General features: G+C 41.2%; 2 protein-coding genes across 2 annotated transcripts in view; both read right to left on the bottom strand.

Moving 5' to 3' along the window:
* Nucleotides 1-363: 363 nt before the first annotated feature.
* On the bottom strand, nucleotides 364-2898 carry ZNF157 (zinc finger protein 157). The gene has a single exon (XM_040265843.1). The coding sequence runs from the start codon at nucleotides 2446-2448 to the stop codon at nucleotides 1900-1902; it is 549 nt and encodes a 182-aa protein (XP_040121777.1). The 5' UTR covers nucleotides 2449-2898; the 3' UTR covers nucleotides 364-1899.
* A 148-nt stretch (nucleotides 2899-3046) lies between these two features.
* Nucleotides 3047-19327, bottom strand: part of LOC120881634 (putative zinc finger protein 487) — a 32375-nt gene continuing 16094 nt past the window's right edge. The window contains exons 2-5 of the mRNA XM_040265320.1: nucleotides 6340-6466; nucleotides 5952-6047; nucleotides 4980-5128; nucleotides 3047-3064 (exon numbers count right to left, since the gene is read on the bottom strand). Of these exons, the coding sequence (XP_040121254.1) occupies nucleotides 3047-3064; nucleotides 4980-5128; nucleotides 5952-6047; nucleotides 6340-6466 (390 nt within the window). The remainder of the gene's footprint in view (nucleotides 3065-4979; nucleotides 5129-5951; nucleotides 6048-6339; nucleotides 6467-19327) is intronic.

Raw genomic sequence — 19327 nt, 5'->3', positions numbered from 1 at the left:
ATACATATATATGAGCAAATTTTCTATTAAAAGATTAACTTTCAAAGACAATTTCTTAGAGAAAACCATAAAATACTACTTAAAATTTAACAGATTTTAAATGAGTTAAATAAAAAGACAAACACATTCAAGGATGGGAGGGCTTAAAGCCCTTTTACACCTTTCAGATAGGCAACAATTTATAAAAAAAAATAATAATAACAGACAAGTCCTAGTGAATATGTGGGAAAATGTAAACTTTTTCTCAAACTGCTCATGAGAGTGTAAAATAGTACAATTTTTAAAAACTTTAATATTTGGTCAAATTGAAAAACTTCTATATCAATCAGAAGCCAGCTAGGAGACAGAAGCCATACAAGTTATTTTAATAGAGAGAATTTATTATTAAAAAAATTAACTAGTTATGAAGTTATTATGAAGTTACTAACCATATAACTTAAAAGCAAAAAGAACATTAAAATTTTCATGGACTCAGCAACTGCAGAAAGCAGTGGGGCTAGGGTAAAAAGGGAAGAAGTTGGAATTACTAGAAATAGAAGGTTGTAAGTGGGGTCTCATGTGACTGAGATTCATAGTTCTAAGGAGGTAGCACTAGCCAGATGTTGCAAGTGTCTATGAGGGGGTGCAGTACCATAGAGCTGTTAGTACTGGGAAAGTGCAAACTGGATTAAACTGCTGCTACCATGAGGATCTGCTGCTGCCCAAGTGAAGAAGCAATGCTGGGCTGATACTCAGATAAACAGGGTGCCAACTGGAACTGAAAAAAAAAAAAGAGCAAGTCCCTTCTTCCTTCCATAGGCTCAACATTTATATTTCATATCTCTTATTGGCAAGACCCAACAGAGAGTAGCAGCTGGCAACACAGGAATGTGTTCTATAGAGTCATGGCCCCAGCATCACAAAGTCCCAGTATAGAAGGGCAGGTTTGGAACTGGGGCACAATAGATTAATAACTGGCATACGGCCTACACCCTATGACCCATCATTGCCATTTCTAGATTTAAATACTAAACACAGAAACGATACAAATGCCTTTCACTAGGGGAATGGAGAGATAAATAAATAAACCAGAGCTATATTTACCAACATGGATAGATCTTGGAAAGGTAACATTTCATGAAAAAAAGCAAGCTGCATAAACAAAAATAGTGTGATACTACTGATGTAAAGTTCTTAAAATATAGCATTATATATTGGAGACTTCATATTATACAGAAAAAACTTAGGGTAGATTAAAATTTTCAATGTTGAAAATGAAACCTTCACTTTAGAGGAAAATATAGGAGAATATTATCACCTTGAAACTGATAACATAAAAACATAAAACCTAGGCAGAAGAAAAGAGTTAACAAAATTAAAGAACCAGTCACAGACTGAGAGGAGATATCTGAAACACAAATGACTGAAAAGGGATTATGTTCTCATATATTTTTTTAAAGAACAAGGAAAACAACATTTAAACCAAGAAGTAAAAGACAGCCTATTAGAAAACAATGAGCAAAGGACATGAACAGTCATTGCACAGAAGAAATATAACAATGACCAGTCAACAGGTAAGCTAATTCTCAACCACTAATTAGGGAAATCCAAATGAAATGAAAACAACAATGAGCCACTCCCTAAGGGGTTCAGGACAATTTTCACACCAAGGCAGGAGCCATATTGTTACAGGTATACTCTATGTGCCCCAGTAATCAGATGGCCCAAAGGGCTTGATCAAATGGTGAGGGGAGTCTTCTTAGAGAAGCTTTCTCCACAGTACAAGGCAAGGGCTGGCCTAAGTGAGTTCTCTCATGTTCTGTGAGGTATGCCTTCTGGCAGACAGCTTTGCCACATTCTTGACATTCAAAGGGTCTCTCCTGTGTTAATGAGGCATACTTTCACAGAGAAGGCCTTTCTTCATTCACAAAGTTTCTCTCCTGTGTGAGTTCTCTGGTGTTGACAAAGGGATTTCTTCATACTGAAGATTTTTCCACATTCGCTACATTCATAGGGTTTTTCTCCTGAATGCATTCTCTGATGTTCAATGAGGCGTGCTCTGACATAGAAAGCATTACCACATTTGTGACATTCATAAGGCTTCTCTCCTGTGTGAATTCGCTGATGTATTCCAAGAGATGAGTGCACACTGAAAGACTTCCCACATTCATTACACTGGTAGGGTTTTTCACCCGTATGAGTTCTCTGGTGATTATTGAGAGTCATCTTCAATCTGAAAAATTTCCCACATTCACCACATTTATAGGGTTTCTCACCTGTATGAATTCTTTGATGTTGGTTTAGGGATTTTTTTGCACCAAAGTTTTTCCCACAAGCACCACATTCGTAGGGTTTCTCCCCTGTGTGAGTTCGCTCATGTTGAGTAAGAGATATCTTAACACGAAATGTTTTCCCACATTCGCCACATTCATAGGGTTTCTCCCCTGTGTGAGTTCTCTGATGAATCATGAGGGTTGCCTTCTCAGAAAAGGTTTTCCCACACTCAGTACATTCATAGGGTCTCTCTCCTGTGTGTGTTCTCTGATGTAGAATGAGTTGTGACTTCCTGCCAAAAGATTTTCCACATTCATCACATTCAAACGGCTTCTCTCCTGTGTGAGTTTTCTGATGAGCAATGAGGTATGATCTTGCACTAAAGCTTTTTGCACATTCACCACATTTATAGGGTCTCTCCCCTGTGTGTATTCTCAGATGTTCAATAAGGTTTGATTTCCTGCAGTAAGTTTTCCCACATTCATTACACTCAAAGTTTCTCTCTCCTGTGTGTGTTCTTTTGTGTCCAACAAAGCTCGTTCTCTTGTAGAAGGCTTTCTGATATTCAACAGTTTGATCCAAAGTTTGAATCTTCCAATGCTGAAGGTCATTATCATGCCTGAGGGAATTAGCCCAAACAGAACTGCTGGCACTTGGCAGTGAAAAAGAGCCTTTAAAAATAAATCAGATCATATCACTCTCACTCAAAACCCAACATAGGCTATCCCTTGTCACAGTATAAAGCTTAACAAAGCCTATAAAAACTCTACATAATTTAGTCCCCAGCTAACTCTCAGATCTGTGGGAAATTCTGAAAGAGATGGGAATACCAGACCACCTGACCTGCCTCTTGAGAAATCCGTATGCAGGTCAGGAAGCAACAGTTAGAACTGGACATGGAACAACAGACTGGTTCCAAATAGGAAAAGGAGTATGTCAAGGCTGTATATTGTCACCCTGCTTATTTAACTTATATGCAGCGTACATCATGAGAAACACTGGGCTGGAAGAAGCACAAGCTGGAATCAAGATTGCCGGGAGAAATATCAATAACCTCAGATATGCAGATGACACCATCCTTATGGCAGAAAGTGAACAGGAACTAAAGAGCCTCTTGATGAAAGTGAAAGAGGAGAGTGAAAAAGTTGGCTTAAAGCTCAACATTCAGAAAGCAAAGATCATGGCATCTGGTCCCATCACTTCATGGCAAATAAATGGGGAAACAGTGGAAACAGTGGCTGACTTCATTTTTCTGGGATCCAAAATCACTGCAGATGGTGATTGCAGCCATGAAATTAAAAGATGCGTACTAAAGTTATGACCAACCTAGATAGCATATTGAAAAGCAGAGACGTTACTTTGCCAACAAAGGTCCATCTAGTCAAGGCTATGGTTTTTTCAGTGGTCATGTATGGATGTGAGAGTTGGACTATAAAGAAAGCTGAGCACTGAAGAATTGAGGCTTTTGAACTGTGTTGTTGAAGAAGACTCTTGAGAGTCCCTTGGACTGCAAGGAGATCGAACCAGGCCATCCTAAAGAGATCAGTCCTGGGTGTTCATTGGTAGGACTGATTTTGAAGCTGAAACTCCAATACTTTGGCCACCTGACGCAAAGAGCTGACTCATTTGAAAAGACCCTGATGCTGGGAAAGATTGAGGGCAGAGGGAGAAGGGGACGACAGAGGATGAGATGGTTTGATGGCATCATCGACTCGATGGGCATGGGTTTGGGTGGACTCCGGGAGTTGGTGATGGACAGGGAGGCCTGGAGTGCTGCAGTTCATGGGGTCACGAAGAGTTGGACACAACTGAGTGACTGAACTGAACTGAACTCTTAGATATCACTTCCTAACACTCTCATTACCCAACCTGGATCCACACCAGCATCTTTGCTATATACCCCTGAGGTATATATCCCTCAGACTAGGCTTGGCACTATCTGTTCTCTCTGCTCAGAATACTACTAAAATCTACATGGCTCTGTCCCACTTCACTGGTGTTGGTGTACTAATGTTCAGTTCAGTTCAGTCACTCAGTCGTGTCTGACTCTTTGCGACCCCATGAATCGCAGCACGCCAGGCCTCCCTGTCCATCACCAACTCCCGGAGTTCACTCAGACTCACATCTGTCGAATCAGTGATGCCATCCAGCCATCTCATCCTCTGTCATCCCCTTCTCCTCCTGCCCCCAATCCCTCCCAGCATCAGAGTCTTTTCCAATGAGTTAACTCTTCGCATGAGGTGGCCAAAGTACTGGAGTTTCAGTTTCAGCATCAGTCCTTCCAAAGAAATCCCAGGGCTGATCTCCTTCAGAATGGACTGGTTGGATCTCCTTGCAGTCCAAGGGACTCTCAAGAGTCTTCTCCAACACCACAGTTCAAAAGCATCAATTCTTTGGCGCTCAGCCTTCTTCACAGTCCAACTCTCACATCCATACATGACCACAGGAAAAACCATAGCCTTGACTAGACGGACCTTAGTCGGCAAAGTAATGTCTCTGCTTTTGAATATGCTATCTAGGTTGGTCATAACTTGTCTTCCAAGGAGTAAGTGTCTTTTAATTTCATGGCTGCAGTCACCATCTGCAGTGATTTTGGAGCCCAAAAGAATAAAGTCTGACACTGTTTCCACTGTTTCCCCGTCTATTTCCCATGAAGTGATGGGATTGGATGCCAAGATCTTCATTTTCTGAATGTTGAGCTTTAAGCCAACTTTTCCACTGTCCACTTTCACTTTCATCAAGAGGCTTTTTAGTTCCTCTTCACTTTCTGTCATAAGGGTGGTGTCATCTACATATCTGAGGTTATTGATATTTCTCCCGGCAATCTTGATTCCAGCTTGTGTTTCTTCCAGTCCAGCATTTCTCATGATATACTCTGCATTTAAGTTAAATAAGCAGGGTGACAATATACAGCCTTGACATACTCCTTTTCCTATTTGGAACCAGTCTGTTGTTCCATGTCCAGTTCTAACTGTTGCTTTCTGACCTGCATACAGATTTCTCAAGAGGCAGGTCAGGTGGTCTGGTATTCCTATCTCTTTCAGAATTTTCCACAGTTTATGGTGATCCACACAATCAAAGGCTCCCCAAAGAATCTTCCCTGACCACATTCTCCAAAAGCACAAACCATCACTGTCTACTCTTCTTATCTTGAATTGATTTTCTTTTCTCCACCAAACATCATGTATTCATTTGTTTCTGGTCTCTTTTCCTCATTAGACTGCAAGCTCCAAGAGAACAGAGATATTACTTTATTCACTATTGGACCCCCCCACCTAGAAAGTGATCGGCATATAGTTGACCCTCATTTAAGATTTGGTAGATGACTAAATGAATGTATGAATGAGTGCTTGACAACAGAAGGCATCCAAGACAACGGAGAGAAGGACACTTGAGAATACTAAAGAGAAACAGACTAGCTAAGAATAAATATCTAAGCTGAGGCAGGCAGGGAAAGACAAGAGTGGTAAATAACTACAAAAATCAAGATAAAATAGGAGAGAGCACTTAAATGTGAGCATGATATGGGGATTTAGGTATCTAAAGCATATAGACCTTCTGTCCTCCAGTCATTTTCAAAGAGCAAGGGCCTCTGAAAAGAGATTCCTGACAAAATACTACCCAAAGATAACCTTTGATTTGAATTCCTGAAGTCTTATTTCTCCTACTTTTCATATGTTGAGTTGTTGCTCACTCACCTGTGTAACCATGGTCTGAGGATTCCTCCTCTAATATCCACAGTTCTTCCCCTCGCTCCAACTTGAAGATCATCTCTGGTTTGGCCACGCAGAGGCCTGTTAATGGGAAATGGCACAGGACGTGGGCCAGGTTGCCTGAGCTTTAGGGCCTCTGATGGAGGAGAAAGGTGCATCTTCATGAACTGCACAAGGAAGGGTACGCACTGAAACCTTTCACTGGGGGAAGTGAGAACACACACACTGTTCCTGGTGCTCCAAACTGATAAATTATCTATGACCCCTTGAATCTACAACTGAAGTATCATTGACCTCTACAAAGGCTGCCCAGGTTATAGCAACCAAGAAAGGAAAAACATGCTACCAGGAGTTAAGTGGACAATATCCTCACCCACAGATGCCAGGTTGCTGTAGTTCTCCAGCATTACATCCCTGTGCATGGTCCTCTGGGCAAGATCCAGTCTGTGCCACTCCTGTCGGGTAAAATCCACAGCCACATCTTCGAATGACACGGATCCCTGTAACAACAATCTGCAATGATCAGGATAGAACACCTCCAAAAGATATGTGGGAACTAATTCTTCCAGTAGAGCACTTTTGAAAGTTGATTAGAAAAAGCTTCACTGGTGTCAACTGAAAAAAAATGTACAACGTGAGAGTTGTGAGTTAAGTTTTATTTAGGGCAAAATGAGAACTATAGCTTGGGAGACAGCATTTCAGATAGCTCTTAGGAACTGTTCTGACAAGGAAAGTGGAGGTCAATATATATGTGATTTTGGTGAAGGGGGTACATGCAATCAAACACACATCGCGGTAGAAGATTGCTGCTAGTCACAAGAGGCAGATGTCTCTGTTAACGATCTTAGTGCTTTTCTAGATAAGAGAAGATACAAGAAATTGGGTTCAGAATATTTTCTCCTGAAAATATCTATCTGAAGGTCTGCTCAAGACTGTCTCATTCCTGATCTCTGCCCTCAACTCCTTTCAGGGTATGCTGAAGGTCAGTGACTACAGTGGCTAGTGACCTAATCCTTATAGAGGCAAAGAACAAGTGACAATCTTTAGCTGGCACTGGAAACCTGACTCTGTCTTGCTTGATACTATCCTTTGGGAAAGAAAAACCTAGAACAGTCCTGCTAGTGTATTAACTTTTCAATTCATGGAGAAGAGACCACTGACTGCTGAGTTAACACTCTGTGTCTGGACCCATCCTAATTGCTGAGGAAATAGAGTGCCTGCTCTCAAGAAGCTCATACCCCAGTCAAGAGACTTGCATAGGTATGCATTATTTTACAGCACTTTGCTTTATTGTGTTTCAGAGATACCATGTTTTTTCACAAATTGAAGGTTTGTGGGAACCCTGCACTGTCCAGATGGTGGTTAGCCTTTTCTAGCAAGAGTATTTTTAAATTAAGGTATGTATATTGTTTTTTTAGACATGTTATTGCACACTTAATAGACTACAGTATAATGTCGGTGTGACTTTTATATGCACTGGGAAACCAAAACTTTCACGTGACTCACTTTATTGTGATATTTGTTTTACTGCGGTGGTCTGGAAACAAACCTGTAGTATCTCAAAGGTATGCCTGTATATGAACACACCCCTGCTATGAGATGTTACAGGAGCTATGCTGGACATGGGTACAAGGTGCAATGGGCTTTTACAAGGGATGGAATAAGATTACACCTTGTGTTAACAGACTGAACTTCACTTAGGGAGGCAAAGCTTTGAATCCTTAAACAAGAATATGATATTCCTCATGAATATGGGGCAGTAACATAAAAAAAAAGGCAGGAAGACACGAAACATGCAAGATGAGTTAAGAGAACTACATATAGCACAGTATGACAGGAAAATAGTGCTTTGGACAGTGATGAGATAAAGGGTTACAGAGACATTCAGGGGCAGGCAGTGGAGGGATTTCCAACTTTTTTTTTTTTCTAAAGATCATCAATCTCCAAAATACTTGACTATACGATCAGAATATTTTCTGACCTTCCCATAATATATTTACATTTATAAATTACACAGAAGTACTGTCAAGTAAGAGAAAGGGAGAGAATATTACTCCTAGGATAACAGCATAAGCAGCTGAGTTGAGGCTGGTGCCATATATGGTGGTGGTGGTTTAGTTGCTAAGTGGTGTCTGACTCTTGCAACCCCATGGACTGTAGCCCTAGCCTTCCAGGCTCCTCTGTCCTTGGGATTTCCCAGGCAGTAATACTGAAGTGGTTTGCCATTTCCTTCTCCAGGGGATCTTCCCAAGCCAGGGATTGAACCCACTTTGGTGCATTGCAGGGGCTTCCCTGGTGGCGCTGGTGGTAAAGAACCCACCTGCTAATGCAGGAGATATAAGAGATGCTGGTTCGATCCCTGGGATGGGAAGATTCCCTGGAGGACATGACAACCCACTCCAGTATTCATGCCTGGAGAATCTCATGGACAGAGGAGCCTGAGAGTCTATGGACCATAAGGTCACAAAGAGTCAAACATGACTGAAGCGACTTAGCATGCATGCACGCTCCTGCACTGCAGGCAGACTCTTTACTGCTGAGCCACCAGGGAAGCCCCGGAACCACGTACTGTTCATGTTTGGGAACGCATGTACACCCGTGGTGGATTCATGTCAATATATGGCAAAACCAATACAGAATTGTAAAGTAAAATAAAAAATGATAATAAAATTAAAAAAAAAGAAAAGCAAAAAAGGAACACAAGGGGCTGGCAGAGGGGGAGACTGAGATCTATCTTGGACCTGAGCTGGAGTGTTTATGTCACATACTGATAGAGACGTCCAGCTGGCAGATTAATATATGATGCTGGAGCTCTGAGAGAAGGCTAAGACAGACCAAGGGTTGAGAGGCAATAGTATTTCAGTACCAGCTGAAGCCACCATAATAAACTGGATGGCTAAGAGAACACAGAGCTTGAGAGAGGCACCAAGTGCATGGTCAGTGGGTATACCAACATGACATGAAGATTGAAAAGGAGTTGGGGGGCTCCTGTGGGACAAAGAAAGCCTCTCTTTTCTTTGTCATGCAGTCCTGTTCCAAAGTAAATCCCAGTGCCAAAGCTGCAACCTTGCAGTAGCAGGCCCCTCAGACTCTAAGGGAGAAAAATCGTCTTCTTTGGCCAGAGGAATAATGTTCTGAAGAGTGTTAGAAGGATCCCCATTGCCTTTTTTATAACCTATCACAACTTGGACCCAAGGGCAAACCTAGTTGTAGAAAGTGAATGCCAGGGTAGAGATGAAAGCCCTAACTGTCCAACTAGAGGAAGGGGAAGCCTTGGGAAAGGTGTGGGGAAGATTGCCCTAATAATATAGCTTCAAAATACATGAAGCAAAACTAAAAACATCTGGAAAAAAAATAGGACAATCCAGAAACATGGCTGCCAACCTTTATCACCTCTCTTAGTGATTAAAGGAACTAACTAGTAGACAAAAAATCAACAATGATATAGAAAACTGAACACTACCAATCAACCAACTGATTTTGTAAAACATTCCACTCAAAATTGAGAGATTAATTGTTTCTTCAAGAACACATGAAATGTTCACCAAGCTAGACTATATCCAGGATCATAAAACAAATCCAAAAACAATCAAATGGAGCACTAGGTACCAAGGGAAACTGACTTGGAACAATCAACTCTGAGATATATCCTAATTAAAACTATTAGAATTTAAAGACAAAGAAAAAAATTCCTCGGGGCCTTCAGGCAAAAAAAAAAATTAGATTGGCATCAATTTCTCAAAAACAACATACAAAGTAAAGCAATATAGTAGTTTCAAGAAACTTAAGAAAATACAAATTAAGGAAATTATATCCAGCCAAAGATACCTTTCAAATATCAAGGGTTTTAGGAAAAGTTGTAAATATACCAGAATATGTGTGGTCTTCATAAGGAATTTGCTAGAGCTGTGCTATGTGGCTATTTAAATTTTGATTAATTAAAGTGGAAAAAAATTTAAAACTCAGCTCTTCAGTCACACTAGGCACATTTCCAGTGCTCAGTAACCACATGTGGTTGGTTACAGTATTAGACAGCACAGATACAGAATATTCCCAACACTACAGGAAGTTTTATTGTATACCACAAGCTGGAATCAAGATTGCCAGGAGAAATATCAATAACCTCAGATATGCAAATGACACCACCCTTATGGCAGAAAGTGAAGAGGAACTAAAAAGCCTCTTGATGAAAGTGAAAGAGGAGAGTGAAAAAGTTGGCTTAAAGCTCAACATTCAGAAAACGAAGATCATGGCATCTGGTCCTGTCACTTCACGGGAAATAGATGGGGAAACAGTGGAAACGGTGTCAGACTTTATTCTTTTGGGCTCCAAAATCACTGCAGATGGTGATTGCAGCCATGAAATTAAAAGGCACTTACTCCTTGGAAGGAAAGTTATGACCAACCTAGATGGCATATTAAAAAGCAGAGACATTACTTTGCCAACAAAGGTCCATCTAGTCAAGGCTATGGTTTTTCCAGTAGTCACGTATGGATGTGAGAGTTGGACTGTGAAGAAAGCTGAGCACCAAAGAATTGATGCTTTTGAACTGTGGTGTTGAAGAAGACACTTGAGAGTCCCTTGGACTGCAAGGAGATCCAACTAGTCCATTCTGAAGGAGATCAGTCCTGGGTGTTCTTTGGAAGAAATGATGCTAAAGCTGAAACTCCAGTACTTTGGCCACCTCATGCAAAGAGTTGACTCATTGGAAAAGACTCTGATGCTGGGATGGATTGGGGGCAGGAGGAGAAGGGGACGACAGAGCATGAGATGGCTGGATGGCATCACCGACTCGATGGACGTGAGTTTGAGTGAACTCCGGGAGATGGTGATGGACAGGGAGGCCTGGCGTGCTGCGATTCATGGGGTCACAAAGTGTCGGACACAACTGAGCGACTGAACTGAACTGACCCTGCTTAGCTTCTGAGATCAGGCACATTCAGGGTAGTATGGCCATAGGCCCTTTGACCATTTCCTAAAGAGATTTTTTTCTTTAATATTGAATTTTAAGAGTTCTGAACTGAGCTGATAGTAAACAATAGGGCTTCCCCGATAGCTCAGTTGGTGAAGAATCCACCTGCAATGCAGGAAACCCCAGTTCGATCCCTGGGTTGGGAAGATCCCCTGGAGAAGGGAAAGGCTATCCACTCCAATATTCTGGCCTGGAGAATTCTACGGGATCGCAAAGAGTTGGACATGACTGAGTGACTTTTTTAATATATATATACTAAATAGTGAGCTTCAACCAAAAACAATGGATGGGAAAATTTTGGCAAAAGGACTGACAGTAAGTATTTCATATATTTAACTGCAAAGCTAAGACTAAAAAATAATTTTAAAATGCAACTAAAACTGAACAAGATCATTGACTATCGTATAGGAAACAGATGAGAGACAAATTAGATAGTAAAAGATTAATAAAGAAAAAAGTAAAAGGGAGGGTATATATGTATATTAATAGCTGATTAACATTGTTGTATAGCAGAAAACAACACAATACTTTAAAGCAATTATCCTCCAATTAAAAATAAATTAAAAAAAAAAGAAAAAAGGTAAACTGGTATAGCCATTATGGAGAACAATGCAAAGGTTCCTCAAATAATTAAACTAGAACTACCATATGATCCATCAGTCCCACTTCTGGGAATATATCTGAAGGAAAGGAAATCACTATCCCAAATATTCACTGCAGCATTATTTGCAATAGCCAAGATATGGAAACAACCTAAGTGTCCATCAACAGATGAATGGATAAAGATCTGGTATATAAACTGCTGCTGCTGCTGCTGCTAAGTTGCTCCAGTCGTGTCCAACTCTGTGCGACCCCATAGACGGCAGCCCACCAGGCTCCCCCGTCCCTGGGATTCTCCAGGCAAGAACACTGGAGTGGGTTGCCATTTCCTTCTCCAGTACATGAAAGTGAAAATTGAAAGTGAAGTCACTCAGTCCTGTCTGACTCTTAGCGACCCCATGGACTGCAGCCTACCAGGCTCCTCCATCCATGGGATTTTCCAGGCAAGAGCACCGGAGTGGGGTGCCATAGCCTTCTCCCGGTATATAAACAATGGAATATTATTCAGTCATGAAAAAGAAGTAAATCCTGCCATTTGCAACAACAGGGATGAACCTAGAGGACATTACACTAAGTGAAATAAGTTAGACAGAAAGACAAATACTGTATGATCTCACTAATATGTGGAATCTAAAAAAAAAAAGTCAAACTCAGAAGCAAAGAGAGAATGGTGGTCACCAAGGGTATGGGGGAAAGAGGAGAGATATTGGTCAAAGAGACAAAGTTACATTTATGGAGAATAAATAAAGTCTAGAGATCTAATATACAAGCATGATGACTATACTTAATAATATTATACTGAACAATGGAAATATGCTAAGAGAGCAAATTTCAGGTGTACTCATCACACACAAAAAATGGTAACTGTAATGAGATAAGTTAATTAGTTTAACTGCAGTAATCATTTCACTATGTATATGCATAGCAAATCATGTTGTACATCTTAAATATATACAATTTTATAAATAAATATGTAAATAAAAAGATAAAAGGGTTGAGTAAGAATACCACAGAAGAGATAAATACAAAGGTAACCACCAGAATGGGCTTCCCTGGTGGCTTAGACAATAAAGGAGGCTTGGATTTTATTCCTGGGCCAGGAAGATCCCCTGGAGAAGGGAATGGCTACCCACGCCAGTATTCTTGCCTGGAGAATCCCATGGTGGGCTATGGTCCATGGGATCGTAAAGAATCAGACACAACTGAGCAACTAATCACAACTATCAGCATAAAAATACAAACCTTCCTAACTACCAAAAACATTTAGAGGAAACACTCAATAGAGAAAGAAACACAGTAAATATAACACTTACACACTGTAATTACATCATAAGATAAAACAAGAAAGTCGAGGACATTTTGTATTAATTATATTACAAACAGTAATACAAATAAATGTGAATAGGCTTACTTCATCTATTAAAAGAAATAATTTTCACATTGCCTTGTTAAATGAAAACCCAACACAATGCTGTATACAAGAGGCATGCTTAAAACAGTCTTTCAAAAAGGCTAAAATTAAAGAGATGGACAAAGATTTACCAAATGAAAATGATATAAAAGCAGGAATTGAAATCCTGATACCAGACAAAGTAGAATTCCAAAAGCAATTATATGAGATAAAGGAGGATATTTTGTAATGTTAAAAGCCCTGTTCACAACAAAGATATAAAAATAAAGATATTTGTAAATTCTAGATGCTCAGGCCTACGGGCAGAGATGCTGGCCAGACTGCCCCACCTATTTAATTGTGGGTCAGAGTGGGGAGCATGTGGCTTCTGCCCTATTGCAAGTCATCTCATCTGTTGGCACCAGGGGTGTACCACAGCAATAACTCAGTCACCTAAGTCATATCCTGATTTCCAGGCCTTTTCTAGCCTAAGCAGTAATCACTCTCCCCCTTTCTATTACCTGTGCCATCAACTAGGAGAAGGTGACTGTGTTAATGGCTCAGATTTCTCTAATCCAAACTCTTACCATTTGTCCTTGGTAAGCAAGGGTGTCTGGCATCTGTTGGTGGGCTTCCTTGAGTTCTGCCCAGTTGCCATGTCCAAGCCAGGAGGACTAAAACAGCTGCTTGAATGTGCTGTGGATAGTGCTCCTGGGCTCCTTGGGGCCCCTTTTCAGACTAAGATGCTTACTGGCCCCAGGACCTCATGAATCAAGCAAAGCCAAAATAGACACAAATTAGCAAGAGAGAAAAAGGAACATTCTGGGAAGGAAGTTAATAATGATGTATAGAAATGGAATTCTCTGTCCTGGACTCTCATGAAAGGAAGCATAGTTGCTCAGGGGACTTTTGGGAAGGCCTTATTACATTCATGGGAAATTCATGGGGGTCAGGGAGGCTTAGATTTCTGCTGTAATTTTTGCCCCTCATTAATCAGTGAGGAAATCCATTCTCCTTGTGAGTCTCAGTTTCCCCAGTAATAATATATGGGTTGCATGGGCATACGTTAGGCTTCCCTGATGGGTCAGCAGGTAAAGAATCTTCCTGCAATGCAGGAGATGAGAGTTTGATCCCTGGGTCGGAAAGATCTCCTGGGGGAGGAAATGGTAACCCACTCTGGTGTTCTTGCCTGGAGAATCCCCATGGACAGAGGAATCTGGTGGGCTACAGTCCAAAGTGTTGCAAAGAGTTGGACATGACTGAGTGACTAAGAACACACACACAGCACATGGGCATAGATTTGACTAGACTAGTTTCCATATGTAAGACAGAAGACTGGGCTACCCCCAAGTGACCTACGGAATTTTGTCAACTACCTAAGTCCAGCACGCCCCACCCTATTCTAATTCAGTTGGACTTGGGGGAAGTTCTGTTGTGGTTCCCAGCATGACTGGTGTATTAGACCTGTTCCTGTTCTACTGCGACTAATGGCTACCTTCACTGTGACCCCCTGGGGAGTCCTTAGCAATACTGGAGAGAGCCATTGGTGGAGGGAACCTCTAAAGACCTTTCTTAGATCATCAAGAAAATTGCCTTGGTCAGCTCTAGTGCTATTCTCTGGCCTGCTTGGGCACTGGGGTTGTGCGTAGTGCATGGCCCTTCTTTGTTCCTCATTTCTGTTTAGAGCAGATGGAAATCTGATAGACAAGAGACATCTGTGCAAGTCTTTTGGAGGATGCTGTAGACAAGCTGCTAGCTCTGTACTGCCTCCACCCTGACTGGATTCTGGGCCCCAGTGACTGTGTTCCTCTTCTCTCTGGATAATTCCTAGACTTTGGCCTGTATGACTTTTGCGGGCCAGATCTAGCCAATAGGAACAAGTGGTCTGAGGTAGCACTTTCTAGTCTGCAAATTCCTTCTATCTCCATTATTTTCTAAAAGGCCCCTGAAGCAGTTGGGCAGAATGGATGACTTTATCCCAACTTTACAGATAAGGACATGGAGGCAGTGAGAAATGAAATGACTTGCTCATGGTGATCTAGAACATTGACTGCAAGTCAGGATGGGTAAGAGGATGGGCAGGCTGGGGTGAAAGATGTGGTATAAGAGAATACTACTGCTGTGGGCTTTCTCCAGTTTCGCGAGCTGCTGTGGGCTTTCTCCAGTTTCGCGAGCTGAAGAGGCTCTTATTTTTTGTCTTCTCATCGCGGTGGCTTCTCTTGTGGAGTGTGGGCTCTGGGGTGCACAGGCTTAAAGCCCACAGCAGCAACGAAGACCCAGCACAGCCAAGAAGTAAGAAAATAACTCTTTAAAAAAAAAAGAATAAAACAGCTCTCAGTTTATAGCCAAATGAAGATAGGCCCCTCAGCCCTACAACCACAATGGAATGGAATTCTGTCAACAAGCAAAATAAGAAACAGATTTTTCCCTAAAGCCTTCAAAAAAGAATGCAGACAATGGATACCTCAGTATTAGTCTGGTGAGACCCATCAGACATTTTTAAGAAATATAATAAATAGGTATTTTTAAGCTGCTAAATTTATGATAATTTGCTATGGCAGAATGGAACACTAATACAATAAAGTTTTATAGTTTACAGAAAAAAAAAAGTTTTATAGTTTACAGAAAAAAAAAATAAAATTAAATTAAAAAAAAAAAGAGAATACTACTACTAATTTTCCAAACACAAAATAAATAATATAATTGATATGTGCCAGGCACTAGACACTTTAACTGCATTATCTTGTGTAATGTTTATCTTAACTGTATGAGGTTGACATTATTGTATCTGCATTTTCAGATAAGAAACCAGAGCCTCAGAAAGGTTAAGTCCCTTGCCAAAATTCACACAACCAGGTCATTAGACTTCAAATCTCCTGCTTTTTCTGTTGCACTTGTGGTGAAGCTGCTGGTTCGATGTACGTTGGGGTACTAGGGGTTGAATCTCAGCAGCAGGCCCAAAGTCAGAGCATCCTAAAGCTAAATTGGACCTCTGGCTGCCTCTTTATCCCACTGAGCCCAGCCAAGCTTCCCAGCTCCAAGCCCAGGTCAGAGGCCCTTGTGAGCCCAGGGAGCAACTACTTTCCCCCATTCCCACCTCTAGCCTTGGATCTCTGGGAATTGTTCCCAGCCAGGTGAGCCTATCCTTTCTCCCATTTAAACCTGCTAATAAGCAGCCTGAGGGAAAAAAGTTGACTAGCAGAGTGAATCAATAGATGTGAGCTTGGAGAACTGGCATCTGGCCACTCAGACCTTCACCATCAATTGGAGCATTTCCTCATGAAGAGTTATTGCAAATCACTTAACAGTCACAGTGAGAAACAGTTTCATTTTCTATAAAAATAATTGCTGTCTGATGGGCTATTGAAGGCTACTCTCCTCTGTTCCTTCAGTTTCTCTCCTGCTTTTCCACTTCCTCCCTCTGGATGCCTGAACATATCTTCTCTCAGCCCATGGAGAACCTCATGAGATTTCCAATGGGCTCCTATGTAGAACCCAGTGCCAACAGGAAGTGCATGCTCTGTCTGTCCACAAATGCTATGATTAAAATTAATATTTATGTCCTTCAAGAGGCAGAAAATGGAATGGACATCCGTGTCCATCCACAAACTCAGATGTGGGTGGGCAAGAAAATAGTCCTTGTTTGTTTTATTTCAAGTAACTGAATTCTGACTCCAAACCTCCCATTCTAGCAGAGCAGCAGAAAATTCCATGTTTTTCATGACTGGGGACCCACTTAAGGTTGGCACTGGAATCCAAGGGGTACTTGTATTACCCAGAAATTAAGGCAAGGGCAAATAATCTCTAATCTATTCAGTCATCACTGATATCCTCATTTTCCATGCCTGCAGTGATGGAAGAGAAGCTGAGAGCCCCAAGGTCCTAGGTCCTGCCTCCCTCTGGGTACCTTAAAACCATCTCCTCCCCATCTTTGAGGCACTGCCCTAAGCAGTTTTTGTGCTTCTCTACTGCCCCAGACTTAGGAGCTCTCCATTCCCATGTGGGGCTGGGAGTAGGAGGGATCCCTCTTCATTTTTTTTTCTTTCAGGACTTTTCCTTGTCCTTTATGATTATATATCAATGCTGTTTTCATACTTTTATAAAAGGATGATAGATTCAGTGATGTCAGCCTGCTTTGGCTTTCTACACTGTGAAATCCATCTTGCAAGAGGTCTTTTAAGGGCCTGGTTAGCTCCATGTAGCGGGGGTATGGGGTGTGGGGATATAGAGGGGCAGCAAACAAATAAACATGAATATTTCCAGAAGTTACCCTGCCACAAAATACTGCTTTATTGAAGGAAAAAATTATTTCACTGTCCTACAGTTTAGGACACCAAGATTTTAGTCCCTGTTCTACCTGTAATTGATGGAAACTTCATATCTCAGAGCCTCAGGTTCTTCATCCTTAAATGAGTTGGAGAACACAGAATCTCAGACTGTGGTCCTTTCCTTACCCTTTCCTTTTTTGATGCTTAAATTCTTCCTATATCATCTGTCTTGCTCCTACTCACCTCCACTGGCAAAGATTCCTGGGGCAGTTTTAATGCCTGCTGCTGCTGCTGCTGCTAAGTCGCTTCAGTCGTGTCCGACTCTGTGCAACCCCATAGATGGCAGCCCACCAGGCTCTGCCGTCCCTGGGATTCTCCAGGCAAGAACACTGGAGTGGGTTGCCATTTCCTTCTCCAATGCATGAAAGAGAAAAGTGAAAGTGAAGTCGCTATTTACGTTGAGTTGGAATAGGCCTAGCTTAGTCCCTGGGAGTCACACAGATCCTATTTGCTATCTACTCTCTTTGCCCCATAACAGTCCTTCCAGATCTGAAGGCAGAGATGGTATTCTTTGGTTCAACAAATGTTAAGTACCTATTCTAGGTGCTGAGAGTCCAGCAGTGAATAGGCAAGATTTAAAAAAAAATCCCTCTCCCCATCCCCCCACTTATGGGACTTACTTTTTTCTGCAGGTGGGCAGATAATGAAGCAAAATAAATAAAGTTATCATATGTCAGATGGTGATAGGTACAATGGAGGGAAATAAAGGAAAGACAGGAGGTTCCAATTTAAAATAGAATGGTCAAGAGAAGACTCACTGTGCAGGTCACATTTGAGAGAACTGAAACCTCAAGGTAAGAGAAGATAATAAATACCAGGAACAATCATGAGTCCAGTGTACCTGAAGTGGAGTGAGTGAAGGGATGAGGTCACAGAGGTAATGCTGGAGTGAGAGAGATGAGAAGACTGTTGAAAAGACTTTGACTCCTGTCCTGAGTTAGAGGGGAGCAGAGAATGATATGGAGAAGGAAATGGCAACCCACTCCAGTGTTCTTGCCTGGAGAATCCCAGGGATGGTGGAGCCTGGTGGGCTGCTGTCTACGGGGTCACACAGAGTCGGACACAACTGAAGCGACTTAGCAGCAGCAGCAGCATGTACAAAGTAACACAGCAAAAGCCTACATAAGCTAAAAACTACAGGGACACAAGAAGAAATAGAAGTTTTCTCTAGTGGAAGACTTTTAACATACTATTCATAGAATTAGCCAGATTAAGTGAACAAAAAAGAAATAGGTAATACTATAAAAGAGTTAATAAGGTGGGACTTGAGGGAGTGGGGAGGAAGGAAAGAAGGAAGGAAGGAAAGAAAGAAAGGGAGAGAGAAAGAAAGAAAACACTACATCCAGATCATACAGAATATACTTTTTCTCAGGTGTACATGGAACATTCACAAAACATGATCATATACTAGCACACAAAGAAAACAGTCTTGGTAAGTTTAAAATAGAAATATGACAAATAACACTAATTATAATCAATAAAGAAATTGAATAATTAAACATTGACAAGCTTATTCTAAAATTAATAAAGAAATAAAACCACATGATTTAGAATAAATGAAACTATTTTGAAAAAGAAAAAAGAAGACTTACATTATCTCATTTCAAGACTTATAATGCTATAGTTTTCAAAACAGTGTAGTATTTTTGTAAAGATATACATGGGACAAAATAGAATTTAGGAATAGATTCACACATATATGATCAATTGATGTCTGACAAACGTGTCAAGAATATTCAATTGGGGAATGGATAAGCTTCTGAACAAATGTCTCTGGAATAATAAGATAGTCACATCCAGAAAAAACTTCAGAATTCCTATAATTGCCCTCTGTTCTTCCCCAGTAGCATATTGGACACCTTCCAACCTGGGGGCGCTCATCTTCCAGTGTCATATCTTTTTGCCTTTTCATACTGTTTATGGGGTTCTCGCAGGAAGAATACTGGAGTGGTTTGCTATTTCCTCCTCCAGTGGACCATGTTTTGTCAGAACTCTTCACAATAACCCATACATTTTGGATGGCCCTGCATGGCATGGCTCATAGCTTCATTGAGTTATGCTAGCCCCTTCA

The sequence above is a fragment of the Oryx dammah genome, unplaced genomic scaffold (genome assembly GCF_014754425.2).
Source record: "Oryx dammah isolate SB20612 unplaced genomic scaffold, SCBI_Odam_1.1 HiC_scaffold_23, whole genome shotgun sequence".
NCBI lineage: Eukaryota > Metazoa > Chordata > Mammalia > Artiodactyla > Bovidae > Oryx > Oryx dammah.
The sequence above is the reverse complement of the archived record's forward strand: the minus strand, read 5'-3'. Positions and strand labels throughout refer to the sequence as shown.

What these genes read in the sequence shown, in the direction of transcription:
- ZNF157 (XM_040265843.1), bottom strand. Translation starts at nt 2,448, where the DNA reads ATGATTCATCAGAGAACTCACACAGGGGAGAAACCCTATGAATGTGGC.